At 30.6% G+C, this 16796-nt stretch overlaps 1 protein-coding gene across 2 annotated transcripts in view; it reads left to right on the forward strand.

Annotated features, from left to right (window-relative positions):
* The first annotated feature begins 4411 nt into the window (after positions 1-4411).
* LOC114335365 (esterase E4) overlaps positions 4412-16796 on the forward strand; it is a 110887-nt gene continuing 98502 nt past the window's right edge. The window contains exons 1-4 of one of the 2 annotated variants that reach the window (XM_028285594.2): positions 4412-4616; positions 6155-6286; positions 13097-13261; positions 15931-16084. In XM_028285594.2, coding sequence (XP_028141395.2) covers positions 4548-4616; positions 6155-6286; positions 13097-13261; positions 15931-16084 — 520 coding nt within the window. In that variant the 5' untranslated portion in view covers positions 4412-4547. The remainder of the gene's footprint in view (positions 4617-6154; positions 6287-13096; positions 13262-15930; positions 16085-16796) is intronic. The other variant, XM_028285593.2, reaches the window with a different exon arrangement.

Here is a 16796-nt window from a genome sequence, read left to right on the forward strand (position 1 = left end):
ACACATAATGTAATTTGTTATTTAATACATAGATAAGAACTAGTGACACTACTGTATTATTGACATAAAAAAAACGTAAAACCATATACATTATACATATTGGCATAGTATATAAATACTATTATTATACGTATATTCGGTACACTTATTTCGGCTAGCCACCAATGATCGGTTATTAGAATATCCCGGTTATAAGAATAATTTTGCCTGGCACGAAGGCTATTCCAATAAGCGGGTTCGACTATACCTATTAACTTTTTTGTAAAAACTTATAGTGTTAAATGATTTATAAAAAACCGCTTTAAAAGATGAATTTTTTTCACGAAAAATTAAATTTTTTGATCTAACTCAAAAATTTGATTTATTTTAATAACTTAATGTAACAAATGTTGCTTACACTTTCTCCTTCTATTGATTCATAGGGTTTTCTTAATAAAATAAATTTCAGCCCGGAGAAGGGGTGGTATCAACCCCAAAACCGCAAGATGGCACTATCTCACACTTTTGTTGCATGAGGTATCTTCTAACCACTCACCATTTTTTATGAAAATCGATGCAGGTTCGACGAAATCGGAGGTAAAGACCTTCAGTGACTGCACTAATTAATACAGTAAAATTCCGTGGTCACAAGCAGATCATTTTAGGGTTAAGTTGCCGCTCTTTTATAAAGTAAATTGGTGATGTCTAGCACAGGTTAATTTTGATGCTATCAACTTCTTCTGGAACTAATTTAGATATACCTATTCCTGAGTATTTTGTTAAGGGTTCAGTAACTTTATGTTATAAAATGCATCTTTTCCCGTGATTTAAGCTTGAATACTTAGATTTATCAACTTGAGTAGGTACTCGCCATGAGCACCCATACACATGCCCCATATACCATGCACATGCACACATGCCCCATATACCATGCACACATACACGCCCCCCGCTGGTTATCCAAAATATACAAAATATATTGTGCATCATCTTCACGTCTGCCCCCCTAAAAATTTTTATATGGGCGCCCGTGGTACTCGCCGAAAAAAATATATATTCAATTACCTCACTTCAATCCTATTCAATATTCAATTCAATAAACTCACTTTAACTCAAATCATATTGTGTAACGGGTAGGTCAGGACAACAGACTCAGTAAAAAACAGGTTAAAAATAAAGTAAATATATTTAAGATTATTTCATTCATAGGAGACTCTGACCAATAGAAAGCTACAGAAATAAAAATAAAAGTGATAATTTTTGATAATATCCCGTCGTCAAGTATATTACGTCAGATGCCCTTCGTTGCTACGAAAAAATACATTCAGTGACATTAATGACAATTAATGTTTTTAAAGCCATAAAAATGATGACTTTCAACCGTCAAAACAACTGTGTGTTTAATTGTACTAATTTGTACTTACATAAATAAATTACAATTTTGGTTTTAAACAGTTTTATTCATCAAATAATCGCAGCAAATTGCACTCGATCTCTAAAATTATTATCGAATTGTTGCCCCCGTGACACTTTGATATAATTTTCCCGTCACTCGGGAAAAATTCGATAATTTTAGAGCTCTTGTGCAATTACTACTGATAATTATATACAGTTTAAAACATATAAAATAAAATATAATGCCATCTTCTGCAAACGAAAAATCATATTAAACTTTATTACAGTTATCCGATCATAATCTTCTTCTTCTTCAGGTGCCATCTCCGCTACGGAGGTTGGCAATCATCATAGCTATTTTAATTTTTGAGGCAGTAGCTCTAAATAGTTGTTTTGAGCTGCATCCAAACCATTCTCTGAGGTTCTTCAGCCATGAAATTCGTCTTCTGCCGATGCTTCTTCTGCCATCTATTTTTCCCTGCATTATGAGTCGCAGGATGCCATACTTCTCGCCCCGCATCACATGTCCGAGATACTGTAGTTTTCTTTCTTTAATTGTAAGTTCAACTTCCTTCTCTTTACCTATTCTTCTCAGTACTTCATTGTTCGTAACTCTATCTACCCAGGAAACCCTCATAATTCTTCTATAGGTCCACATTTCAAAGGCGTTAAGTCGTCTCATTGTCTCTACATTTAACGTCCATGATTCCAGTCCATAGTATAGTAGACTATATACGTAACATTTTGTTAGGCGTACTTTAAGAGCTAATGTTAAATCTTTGCTACATAGGACATTTTTCATTTTCATAAAATTAGAACGTGCTTTCTCGATTCTGACTTTGATTTCTGCAGAGTAGTCATTATTTTCGGTTATAAGTGTTCCTAGGTAAGTGTACTTTTTTACTCTTTCGATCTGCTGGCCCTCTACTATCAAGATTTCGTTAGTATTATGGTTGTTTTTACTAATTTTCATAAACTTCGTCTTATTGATATTGAGAGAGAGTCCGTACTCCCTATTACGCCTTACTATTTTACGCATGAGTATTTGCAGGTCTTGTAAACTATCGGCTATTATTACTGTATCATCTGCATATCTGATGTTATTAACTAAGACTCCATGTACTCTTATGCCGACTGTTTCATTTTCCAGAGTTTCTCGCATTACCTCTTCAGAATAGGCGTTAAATAATAGAGGTGATAGTATGCAGCCTTGCCTGACTCCTCTCTTTATTTCCATTTCTTCAGATGTTTCTTTTTCTATTCTTACTATTGCTCGCTGATTGTAATAGAGATGTGTTATTAGTCTTAAATCTCTTTCATCTAGGTTTTTAGTTTTTAGAATTTCCATGAGTCGGTCATGTTTTACTCGGTCATGTAAAACATGACCGATCATAATAGCAACATTCAAATGATACGAGAAACAGCACAATATATACAATAACAATCTCGCTAGGTTAAATTAACATAGCCATATACGAAGACACCGCATTTCACACAACAGCGACACGCAGTCACTCGTTCCTCGCTACTATGATGGACGCCACTTATCACAATGGCATCCGCCTAGGCACAGTTCCACCTCAAGATACGGTGCATCTCTGCCAATAGCGCCAATCGAGCCATTGCTAGTTCAACACGCTAGCAACGACTGATTTTCTCATTCTCCTGGCTCGTCTTAAATATGCTCTTGATGCTCTCTCTTTCGGTTTCCCCCAGCGGTGCTATGAAGAAGGAATGCGTCAACACGGACACTCCTCCTGTCGTCTCTGGTAGATCAGCTGATCGCTTGCCATGGCATCATATCGTTGGAAGGTAAAGTACAGGGCAAAAGATCTGTAGGAAGACGCCAGAACTCGTGGCTGAAGGATCTAAGAAGATGGTTTGACCGCTCAACAAATTTTTCATGCAGCAGTTTTCAAATCTACAGTTGCCATTTGGATCGCCAACTTTTGAAAGCAGACGGCGCAATAAAAAGCAGAACTCGTGGCTGAAAGACCAGAACTCTTTTATAAAGTAAACTGGTGATGTCTAACACAGGTTCCACAAAATTTATAAAAAAAAATGTTTATGGTGCATTTAATGCGCACAAAGTGTCCAAATTCAATTCAGAAAAATCCTTTCGAACTGAAGAGATTTTGATTTTAAACGGAAAGTCTTTTGGAGTTATCCATCATTATCCATTCAATTATTTAAAAAAAATCAAATATGTCTTTATGGGGAATGTACGATATAGTTTTACTTAACCCAGTAGAATTGTTGAATAAAAATTGTTTTGCATCGACTACTGGAATTGTTTTGCTGGCTCTTGGGTATATTTTTATCTTGATAAAAGACTAAATGTCAAGTCATTCATCACACTACTTATTTTTATCCTGGTTCTTTGACTAGTTTCGCAAATCATATGTAGTTTTGCAACGTTTTCAATCATACACGTATATGCTCTTTTTCTATTGTAAAATAATACATGTTGATGAATTCGAGTAATTTTGAGTAAACTTTTACGTTTGAAAAATATCAAAAATCGAGATGACATAAATATAACATTTGTTAGGACAATAAAATGCATGCACATTGAATTTAATTTGAATAAAAAAATGATTATAGTGAGAGTGGTGAACGTGATGATCATGTTAACAATAAAAAAAATTAGTACCTACACTAAATTCACAATCAAGATGCAGTAGAAATAAACAAACCAAGACACGTTAAATGCTACTAGGATCACACCGAATAATAATTTACAATGTATATACATTGTAAATCCCAAATCATGATTTCCAAAGTTTAAACATTGTAAATTATGATTCGGGATTGCTCCTAGTAACATTTAACGTGTCTTGGTTTGTTTATTTCTAGTGCATCTTGAACGTAAATTTAGTATAGTTTTGCTTTTAGACGAATAACGATAAATAATATACATAAAATAATATCTTAATAGAAATTATTAACCTTGACACTATACCAAACTAACAAATACATTATTATGTATATAAAATAACACACCAAAGATATAAATATGTAATAATTATTACGATTAGTATAATTTGGGCCACTATCTTATTATTTGGGTAATAATTCATCTACATTGATATAAATTTAAAAATATCATTCGGCGAATTTCAACATATTATATTGACCAATTCTTACTAATATAACCTGTAGGAGACTGGACAATGGAAAGATTTGTCTTATGTTTTATAATTTTTCCAATTATATTTATTGGGGGTTCGGATTCATGTAAAGTAAGTATTACATTTTTTCAAAAGACTTTTGTGTAATTAACTTTCTGAAATTATTTTCCTATCGCATCTAAGTTTTGTTTAAATTTCTTGAAGAAAGTAAAAGAAGAAGGATGAAATAAAAATTTTAAATACGGGTCCAGCTTTTATAAGAGATGAAAATTGGAAGGATATAAATAGTGAGGAGGTAAAGGTTTGTATAAATTTAATATTTTTGTAACTAAAAATATTTTGACAAAATTCTCGGACGGGTCGATATATTTTAAATTATGATTTTTTGGCATGTATATCATACTGGTGACGTTATTCATCTGGGCGTTATGACTTAATCGATGATTTTTTTAAATGAGAATAGAGGTCGTGTGCTTGCTCATTTGAAAGGTTATTCAATTCTCTATTTGAATCGCTTATTCCAGACACAACCTAAGTCATATTTTGTTTCTTTCACTTTGTTCACTTTCAACATTATATTTCTGTTGGTTACACACAATATAATGCAGAATACACCTAAGTCCCATAAGCATAGTTGATGTTTTAACGATTTAAAATATGCATTATATTTCTGAAACCACCTTAGTCCCACACAAAAACGTGTTAGTGTAATAAACTCAAAATCGCTAAAATGTGACTTAGGTTGTTTCTGAAATAAGCGATTCATTCAGTAGTATCAACATTAACATAATTATTTATACAGGGTGTCCAAAATATTTTTTAAATTAAATTAGTTGACACAAAAAGAAGAATGTATTTAATTTAATTAATTCAAAATCAATTTTACTACTATCAGAAAAGAGAAAAAATGTTTATTTGACAAATAAACATTGCTTTTTGCTTAAATTAAATGTTCAAACTGCCAAGAGGCAGGTGGGTGGCAGCTTGAACATTGAATTTAATAGAAAAGAGATGTTTATTTGTGAAATAAACATTTTTTCTGTTTTCTGACAGCAGTAAAATGTATTTTAAATTAAATAAATTCCATAGATTCTTCTTTTTGTGGCAATTTATGTAAGTAATAAAAAATATTTGGACACACTGTACCTATAAGTAAATATGTTAATGTTTATATTATTGAATAGAGAATTGAATAACGTTTCAGATGAGCTAGCACACAACCCCTATACTCATTTAAAAAGTCATCGATTACGTCATCACGCCCAAATGGATAACGTCACTAGAATAATGTACATGCCAAAAAATCATAATTTTAAAATATAAATCGACCTGTCCGAGGATTTTGTCAACATATTTTTAGGTACAGAAATATTGAATTTATGCAAACCTTTACATGCTCACTGTATGTACAGACACTTACTGCGTAATTAGTGTTTACGTATCAATATAATAATATATAGATTAAAGAAAATGCGTATAATAAGTAATTTATCGAATTTATTGACGTTCAAAACCAATATTGAAAACTGCAACAGAAAATAATCACCAGAAAAAAACTTTTTATTTTCTATTTACACAAAATAGGTCAAATTAATTAATTTTGATTATACAATAACTTTTAGCTACGATCATAATGCGTACTTTTTTAGGAAAAGCCCATAATTAAACTTTCAGATGGAAGTATACAGGGCATTCGAGAAACTTCTAATAGTGGAAAACCATACTACGCCTTTAGAGAAATTCCTTATGCTGAACCACCAATCGGAGAATTGAGATTTTCGGTAAGGATTTATCAATACTTTTTATAATAAAATTAGTGATTTTGCACATCACCATGCGACGGGGATCCAATTAACTGCCGTCTACAGTCACTCCATTCAATTTTTTTTAATTTTAGGATTAACAAGCATTCAAAAGAATTATTAAAAATTAAATTTTTAAGATAATAAACGTCTTACATGTAAACCAAGTAAATAATATAAAGTAGCATAAAGCTTTAAATTATTTTTTATAAAAAAGTATCTATTGTTTTATTGATTTATTTTCATAAAAATAAAGTACCTACTGATGAAGTAGTAAATATTTCTAGTAGTATATTCTAAACGTAAAACGACACATAAAATTGATGGAAGAGTCCATCTTCTTCCGTTAAAGGGGAGTCGGTTATAAAAATGTAAACATTTAATTTGTAATAATAATAAAAGCAATATATTTCTACTAACCTTTTTAACGTTAGTTGTTAATATATGCCTTTCAAAATATACTCAAATTTTATTTTTGAACATCTTATTTATTTTATATAATAATTAAATTTAGTGTCAAATGATATTTATATTTTATTAATGATTTAATATTTAGTTTGACTTTGACGGTTCTGTCAAAAGTAAACAACGTATGCTTTGTTGATACGTTAGCAGGTACCGTTAGGCGCAAACATAATAATTAATTGCATTATTTTAATATATGGTTCTTTTCATGAGCATTTTTCAGTGCGTCACAGTTTTTCGATTTCTCTCTAACGCATTAAATTGTATGTGACAGAAAAAACGCACGTCTCTGATTACATTTCGTCGGTGACATTTATAACATTTAATCTAGTTGTTAATAGATGGCGCTATTAAATAATATTATATTATTCTATATACAAAAAAAATTTAATCTGTACAATTTATATGACTAAACAAATCAAAGAAAATATCATTTTATAAATGCAATAAACACAATTGATTTGTTTTTATGCCAAATTGCAAATAAAATGTGACAACTGTCAGATTTATCTAAAATGTCATGTTAGAATAAATGTCATAAATGTGTATATATCACGGACTAACCTCTTTTTCTATCATTTATGACGCACTGAAAAATGCTCATGAAAAGAACCATAACATAATTTTTCTACAACCGTGTTAAAAATACAATTTTTAGCACTCCATACGAGCGTTAAAAATGCTACTTTAAGGCACTAGTGCTTTAAAATTTTTATGGCACTGCAGTTCGGATTGACCGTATTGGGACCGTGCAAGTTCGGCAAAGCGACCTCTATTTCTACGCTCTGTACTTTTATTCGCATTTTTAATTATATTGGCCAATTATATTAGTCCTGGTTGCTGGATAATTGTCAAGGCCATAGTCCAAAAAAATAATAAGAAGAAAAAATAAGATGCAGGTTATGTTATGCAAACGTAAACAATTGTATGTAGTAAATAAAATTAGTTATTAAAATGCAGTACTGCAAGCAAAATACAATTAATTAAATTTACCTTTATATAATAATTGCCATATCATATCAATATTGTGGAGCAATATATAATTTTTCTGCTTCAATGACAGAAGGTATGAAATATACGTCAATTTGACAATTTCAATTGACAATATGAATTATTTAAGATAGTTGCAATATTTCTCCGCGACTCGCGCACGGTCGTTTCTCGTTTCCCTTCCAAGTACTTGCACACCGCGAATAGGCAATAGGAATGTCAGTTCAAGTATGGAAAGTTCAAGTAAAAGTTTTTGTAGATATTGTCCTGTAATTACGTTTGTAGAAAAAATATTGTATGATATGCGTGTTAAAAAGTACATTTTTAAGGCACTCATGTAAGTTGCAGAACTCGCTTCACTCATTCTGCGAACTTTCACATGCGTGCCTTAAACGTGTACTTTTAACACTTATATCATAAATAACTATTGTTTAAAATCTAAGAAATAAATAAATAATATAATTAATTATATTTAAAAATATTTTAATAGAACGTACCTATATCATTTGTTTAAAATACAGGGTGAGTTTTTAGTGCGGGATCGGTCGATAACTCCATTATGGTATAAAATATCGAGAAAAGTTATTTAAAAAAAATGTAGACAATGATATTTTCCATGCTTGGAAAATATGTCCATTTCTACAGGGTGATCAGTAACTGCGTGGTATATCAGACATATAATTTTTTAAATGGGACACCCTATATATTTTTTCATATTTATATTCCCCTCATAATTCTTGTTCATATAATATAGGGTTTTGCATTACTATACAGAGTATTTAACAAGTTATGACCATTTTTATTTCGAAATCACCATGAGATTAACACCCTGTATAGAAAGAAGTAATTCGTAGACAATAATTTCTTTTATGTAATAAGATAAACAATATACTGTAGTTTTTAAATTAAGTCCAATTCACATCATTGACGAATATTTGTATACAGGGTGAACTACAAAACCAAATTACGATTTTCTGTATTTTTTTAAATGGATCACCCTATATTTTCTTTTTCAACATTATTGTATTTAATATACTCTTTCATTTTTATATAGCATTTCCTATATCTAAACTGATTACTTTCCGAGATATTTTTAGTTTTCCTCAAATTTCGGGAATACATTCAATTTTTCTAGTAGAAATAAGTTAGTATTGAGTGATAATTAAACAAAATTATTTTTATTAGATAAATAACTAACACAAAATATAAACCATAGCAATATGCAGTAAATATACCAATAAATGTGATATTAAGAAATTATCATATTTCCCTAATATACAAGAATCGTAAAATTCCTAAAAAAACTTTTTGTTGTATATAATAATATAACAAGATAATTTTTTTCAATAAATAACTTACATCAAACATAAATCAAAGCAATATACAACTGATGTAACAGTTTTTAGATTGGTATATCAACAGCATTCTAAGCCAAGAATTTTTTAGTAGAACATTCATTTTTATAAGCAGTTTTAAACTACAAAACAAAATTACGATTTTCTCAATTTTTTTTTAATGGATCACCCTATATTTTATTTTTTTTTAAATATTGTATTTATGATACTCTTTCATTTTTATATAGCATCTCCTATACCTAAACTTATTAGTTTCTGAGATATTTTTAGTTTTCTTCATTTGCCGGGAATACATTCAATTCTTATAAATATAAATAACTTAACAAATAAGTATTATGTAATAATATAACAAATATTTTCATTCAATAAATAACTAACAAAAAAATAAACCATAACAAAATTTAATGAATGTATCAATTAATGTGATGTTAAGGATATAAGTCTAAAGTAAATGTTGAAAATGACCACTTTCGACGTCTATGCAATTTTGTACATAACCGATATTCAAATGACCGAGCCACATTTCTTTGTAAGTCAATATTATTAAAAGCTTCTTTTATTCTATTTTTCATATCATCAAGCGTTGTTGGATGCTTCTGGTATACAAGGTTTTTTTATATAGCCCCACTTGAAGAAAATCAATTTTGGAAGAACTGGAGCACCGCCGTAAAAGTACCTCAACCGTTAAAAATGTGGACCAATCTCATAATCTCTAACTATATCACCTTAAACATTTATAGATCATCTAGTTTGAGTGTTATCAAAGTAGGGATTTCTTTATGCATATTAATGAAATTTAATATGAAAATTATATTATTAATAACTGCGGGTCACAATCTGCAATTAGGAATGTGTTACTAAAAACTTCTTGGCTTAGGATGCTGTTGATATAATAATCTAAAAACTATTAAATTAGTTGTACATTGTTTTGATTTATGTTTTGTGTGAGTTGTTTATTAAATAAAAATAATCTTGTAATTTTATTATACACAAGATACCTATATTTTTTTGTAGGAATTGTATGATTCTTGTATATAGAAAATATGATAATTCCTTAATATCACATTTATTGATACATTCATTGCATATTGCTGTGGTTTATATTTTGTGTTAGTTATTTATTGAATAAAAATAATTTTGTTTAATTATCATTCAAAACCAACTTATTTCTACTAAAAAAATTGAATGTATTCCCGAAAGTTGAAGAAAACTAAAAATATCTCCGAAAGTAATAAGTTTAGGTATAGGGAACGCTATATAAAAATGAAAGAGTATAATAAATACGATATTTTTGAAAAATAAAATATAGGGTGATCCATTTAAAAAAATAGAGAAAATCGTAATTGGGTTTTGTAGTTCACCCTGTATACAAACATTCGTCAATGATTTCAATTGGACTTAATTTAAAAACTACAGTATATTGTTTATCTTACTACATAAAACAAATTATGGTCTATGAATTAGTTCTTTATATACAGGGTGTTAATCTCATAGGGATTTCGAAATAAAAATGGTCATAACTTGTTAAATACTCCGTATAGTAATGCAGAACCCTATATTATATGAACAAGAATTATAAGGGGAATATAAATATGAAAAAATATATAGGGTGTCCCATTTAAAAAATTATATGTTTGATATGCCACGCTGTTATTGATCACCCTGTAGAAATGGACATATTTTCCAAGCGTGGAGAATATCATTGCCTACATTTTTTCTAAATAACTTTTTTCGATATTCTATAACATAATGGAATTATCGACCGATCCCACACTAAAAACTCACCCTGTATAAATAATAAATAAATCATACAATTAACCAGGAGTTATGGTCCAGGACATACAGCGTTTCCGCTTGACGTGTCGTCCTAGGCTTTTATAAAATTAGATTCTTCTTCTTCTTCTTCCTTCTTGTATGTAGGTTTTAAAGCCTGTTTCTTCTTCAATATTAGCCTCCTAAATTGTTTAAGTTATCCCACCATCTTTTTCTTGGTCTGCCGATACTTCTCCGTCCATTTGGTGACTTATCTCGTGCTATTCATACTATCCTGTTTTCTGCCATTCTACTAATGTGTCCGTTCCACTCCTGTTTCGGTTTTGTTACCCATCTATTAATGTCTTCTAACAGACTTTTCCCTGATATTCGTCGAAGTATTTTTATCTCTGTTGTTTCTAGTAGTCGTCTCGTTTTAGATGTGTCAGGACTTGTCTCCGCCGTTTATGTCAATATAGGTCTAATTGCTGCTTTATAGATTCTTGCTTTTGTGTCTTGTCTTAGGTGTTTGTTCTTCCAAATTGTGTCATTAAGAGATCCCGCCTCTTTACTTGCTTTTAAGCATTGTTGTCGTACTTCCTCTTCAACATCTCCGTAACTTGTTATATATATTCCCAGATATCTAAACCTTGCTTCCTGCTTTATTATTTTCCCATCAATTTCGATTTTACATCATAGTGGGTATTTAGATGTTGTCCTACATTTGGTTTTTTCTGCTGATATTATCATATTGTATTTCTTGGCTGTTGTATAGGGCTTTTCATTCACAGTCATTTGTTTCGAGCTTCTGTCATATGTCACATAATATTAATATATCTACGCCATACGTTATTGGTATATAACAATGATAAAAACCAAAGACGTATGGCGTAGATATATTAGTATTATGTGACACATGACGCAGAAACTCAAAACAAATGACAATCGATGAAAAGCCCTATTGAAGATGCGTGTTAATCTTTGGAGATCGTCTTCTCTCTCGGCGATTAACGCGGCGTCTTCTGCATAACATAATATTTGGATTTCTTTGTTCCCCATTCTGTAACCATGACCTTTACGTACTGCTTCTATTATTTAGTCCATTATTATATTGAAGAGCAGTGGGCTTAACGAGTCACCTTGTCTGACTCCGCGTGTTAGTTTTCCATTTATCTTTGTCTGTATTCGATTATGAAAATAGATGTTTTCGATGGTTTGTATAATATTGATTGGCATGTTTCTTCTATGCAGTAAGTGTAACACGTCTCCGAATTGGATGCGATCGAAAGCCTTTGTCAGGTCCATAAAACATAGATATGGTAGTTTATTGTACTCGATGGCTTTTTCTGTGATTTGTCTCAGTACAAATACGGCGTCTACGCAGGATCTTCCGGATCTGAATCCTTGTTGTTCATCTGATAAAGTTGTTAGTTTATTGATTTTGTTGATTAGGACTTTTGTGGTTAGCTTAAGTGCGGTGTTCAGTAGATTTATACCTCTATAATTGTTGGGGTTTTCTTTGTCTCCTTTCTTGAACATTAGTATCATTATGCTGTTTTTCCATGCGTCTGGTATCTTGCAGTGCAATATTAATTTTTGTATAAGCTTTGTGATCTCTAGGGTTATACTTTCTCCTCCGTATTTTAGAAGCTCCTTGGTTATTCCGTCTGGTCCTGGTGACTTTCTATTTTTGAGTGAATTTATGGCTATCTCTACTTCTTGAAAACTGATTTCTATTTCGTGTCTTAATTCAGGTACGTTATTGTGTTGATTATTATTTTTCTTTCCCTTAAACTGTTTCGTCAAGTATCTTTCCCATTCGTTTGCTGGTATATTATTGTATTCCTTCAATTCTGCCATTTCTTTCCGTTGGTTTCTTATGAATCTCCATTTGTGTACCGTAGAAGTCGCTTTCCATTCTTTTTGTAAACCGTTCCCAGTGTTCATTTTTTGTTCTTCTTACCAACTGCTTTGTTTCATTTCGTATTCTTAAAATTAGGTAATACACAATATTTATCTTTAAGTCTTTTGTTGATAATTTTAATTTTTAAGCCTGTTTCTCTTTAACCCAAATCTGCATATCTAAATCTCCATGTAAAAAACTAAATTAAAGTAACAGATAGTTAGTAATTTAAGTAATTTAATAAAACAGGTAATTTGTCTTACTCCTAATTTCTTTTTTACCATTGAATATATCTAATTCATGTTGTATGTATATTTTTTCTAGGAACCTATTTCTCCCAAAAAATGGAAAGGCGTCAAAGAAACTGTAAATATTACGAAAATATGTTTAACCCAATTACCACCACTAATTCCTTACGAACTTCAATATTACACAGATGACAAAAGAGAAAATGAAGACTGTTTGTATTTGAATGTGTTTACACCCCAAGTAAGTAATTTAGTTTGAGCAGTAGTTTTATTTTATTAATTTTAAAGTTGTTCAAAATAATCACATATTTTTCGCTGTATGATTTCAATCATTTTCATGATCAATTTCAAACTACCCCTTAAGCCAGCCCTTATTAATATCCTACTACTGACTAATAGTACCTAGACATCCCTAATTAATTTCACCCCTACCCATACAAACAATTTTGCTGGACATTTTGTGAACAAAGAAAATATGTTCGGTATCTCTGGTACTAACAGCTCAAGCCAAAAGATCACTCTTGTGTTAGCCACCGTGTACAATACATCTATATCAGTTGGACCTTTATCTTGGGTACAATTACCATTGAACAAACGCTAAGACAGTAATTCGACATAAAATAATCGCGGATCCATTAAAAACGTTTAAAACTACGAACTATTTCATCCGTGAGTGAAACCGGCACATGTGTTAAATCAAAACGCGATCAGAGTCCAGTGACTGTACAGAACTTTTTAAGATTTTTATAAACTTATAATACTGCCTGCTTATCATAACCCTCTCTTAATGCCACTTACGTTTTCCTTAAGACTCATGATGTTTATACCATTTACCTACATATTTGAAAATATCTGGATAAACGAAATAAAACGTTAAATTAATAGTCCATTCTTTCACGGTTTTTGCTCTAAATTTTAAAGAACCGCTTGGATTGACATGAAATTTGGCATACGTATAGCTTACATGTCAAAGAGAAAAAGTGATATTGTGCCGATGTGTGCTTTTGCCCTGGGGGTGACTTTCACCCCCTTTTGGGGGTGAAAAAATATATGTCCAAAATAAGTCCGGAAATGGGTAAACTGACTAATTTTAAGTAACTTTTGTTCTATAGAGCTTTTTCGCCAAGTCAACACTTTTCGAGTTATTTGCGAGTGAATATGTTCATTTTTCAACAAAATAACCACATTTTTAGACGGTTTTTCGCAAACAACTCAAAAAGTAAGTATTTTGTCGAAAAAAACGTTCTTAGCAAATATATAGCCTATAAAAAAGTAAAAAAAATGGTGTACACGTTAGGTCTCTGGATCTCGTAGAACCAGAGTTATAGTCAATGAAAAATATATTCATATTCACCAAATTTCAAATAGAATATTTCGACGTGAAATATCCAAAAAATTAAGCTTTTTTTGGGAAAAACCCATTTTAACTTTTTTAAAGTATTTAAAAAAAGCTTTATTTCTGTTTTTACAAAAAGTTTCTAGCTTTAAATTTAAGCAAGTTACGCTCAAAACAAAGTTGGTCCCTTTTGTTTTTGCAAAAAAAAATCGGGAAAACCACCCCCTAAATAGCAACTTAAATGAAATTAATCGTTACCGCTCCACAAATTATTTTACTTATGTTGTGTTTATATGATCTGTAAGTTTCATCGATTTAAAGTACTTATTTTTGATAAAAATTTGGTTTCAAAGTAAAATTTTGAAAAATTTAAATTTTGAAAAATGTGCTTTTTTTCAAAATATCTTAAAAATTGTTAGAGATACCAAAAATCTCGAAAAACAAAAAAAGTCAGATTTGCTTTTCTGAATATCATGTATTTTTTTGTTTTTCTGTTAGACAAAAATTGATTGAGATTTGGGGTTTCTAAATTTGCATACATTCGTGATCAGTGACTGATCGTGATCAGTTCAACCCCTTTTAACTACAGCCCTTTCAATAATAAGGACTTTGAACCGATGAAACTTACAGATCATATAAACAATGTATACACGAGTCAAGAAACTTGTGAGTCGTAACGATTAAGTTAATTTAAGATACTAATTAGGGGGTGATTTTCTCGATTTTTTTACCAAAACCAAAAGGGACTAACTTTATTTTGAGCGTAACTTGTTTAATTTTGATGCTAGAATTTTTTTTATAAAACAAAAATGAAGCTTTTTTTGAACACTTTAAATAAGTTGTAATGAGTTTTCCCCGAAATGTGCTTCATTTTTGGTTATTTCACGTTAAAGTGTTCCATTTGGAATTTGACGAATATGAACCTATTTTTCATTAGCTATAACTCTGCTTCTACTAGGTGTAGAGACGTGATATATACACCATTTTTTTAAATTTTTTACAGGATATATTTTTGCTGAGAATGTTTTTTCGACAAAATACTTAGTATTTGAGTTATTTGCGAAAAACCGTCTAAAATCGTGGTTATTTTGTTGAAAAAATGAACATATTCACTGCCAAATAACTCGAAAAGTATTGACTTAGTGAAAAAACTCTACAGAACAAAAGTCACTTAAAATTAGCCAGTTTATCCATTTCCTGACTTTCTTTGGACGAATATTTTTTCACCCCCAAGAAGGGGTGAAAACCACCCCCAGGGCAAAAGCACATATCGGCACAATATCACTTTTTTTCTTTGACTTGTTAGCTATGTGTATGCCAAATTTCATGTCAATCCAAGCGGTTCTTTAAAATTTAGAGGTTTTGCAATATTTTACCGTTAAAGAACGGACTATAAATAGTTAATGAAATAATTTTCATTGTATTAGTAGTAGTCACCTAAAAAATATAGTAGCTAGAGAATGCTTTGGATTAAAAATTTCTTTTTTTATTTAATTACCTGCTTATTTAGTTTTTGCTTTTCAATAAAATAGAAAGAAAATGGGAAAATCTAAATATTTTTGATTATATTTTAGCTACCATACAAAGAGAATATAACTGGTTTTCCCGTGTATGTATACATATACGGTGGATTTTTTATCTATGGAAATCCTACAGGATATGATTTTCAGTATCTCGTAGATGAAGGTGTTGTGGTTGTTTCCTTTAACTACAGAATGAATAGTTTGGGTAAGAAACACTTTATTTTGTGGATAGGTTATTTATGGTTGAGATGGGGTGCTAAGTAGTAGACTGCTTTTTTAACTGCTATCTGGTTCTTAGTAACTGCTGCTGCTACCGGCTTCTAAAGTAGCTGCTATTTTTGTATGTACGCCAGGGAAATAAGGCAAAAATATACCATGTTCGGGACACTTGAGCAGCCAGATTTCAAATGGGTTTTTTGGGTATTATATACCTAATACATTATAAATACAAAAATTCCCGTCACAGTTCGGACGAGAATTTTAGTTATTAACAAATAAGCGTTAAAAATGGCAGTTTTTTCGTTTAAATCGCTACAGGTGAAAATAGAGTAATTAAATATCTTATTTACAGTATCCTTCTTTTAGTAGATGAGCAAAGGTTTAAAATGGCAGTTTTTCAATTTTAGTCCGATCCTTTGTTGCTTCGGAAATTTCAAAATAAAATTAAAATTTCGAAACGAAAAAAATTGCTATAAATTTTGCGAAAATTACCTTAAGACTTTCATATTGCATGAAAAGTTGAGTCAAACAGTCCATATAATCTACAAAAAATTTAAAGCCGATTCGTCAATTAGTTTAAATATTATTCAATTTGTTTATCCCAAAGAGCTTTTTTGCAATGTTATTGTTCAGAAAATAATAATGATAGAGCAATTCTGTGAAAACCACGTGAAAGAAGAATAGTTACAATTTCAACG

The sequence above is a fragment of the Diabrotica virgifera genome, chromosome 1, assembly GCF_917563875.1.
Source record: "Diabrotica virgifera virgifera chromosome 1, PGI_DIABVI_V3a".
NCBI lineage: Eukaryota > Metazoa > Arthropoda > Insecta > Coleoptera > Chrysomelidae > Diabrotica > Diabrotica virgifera.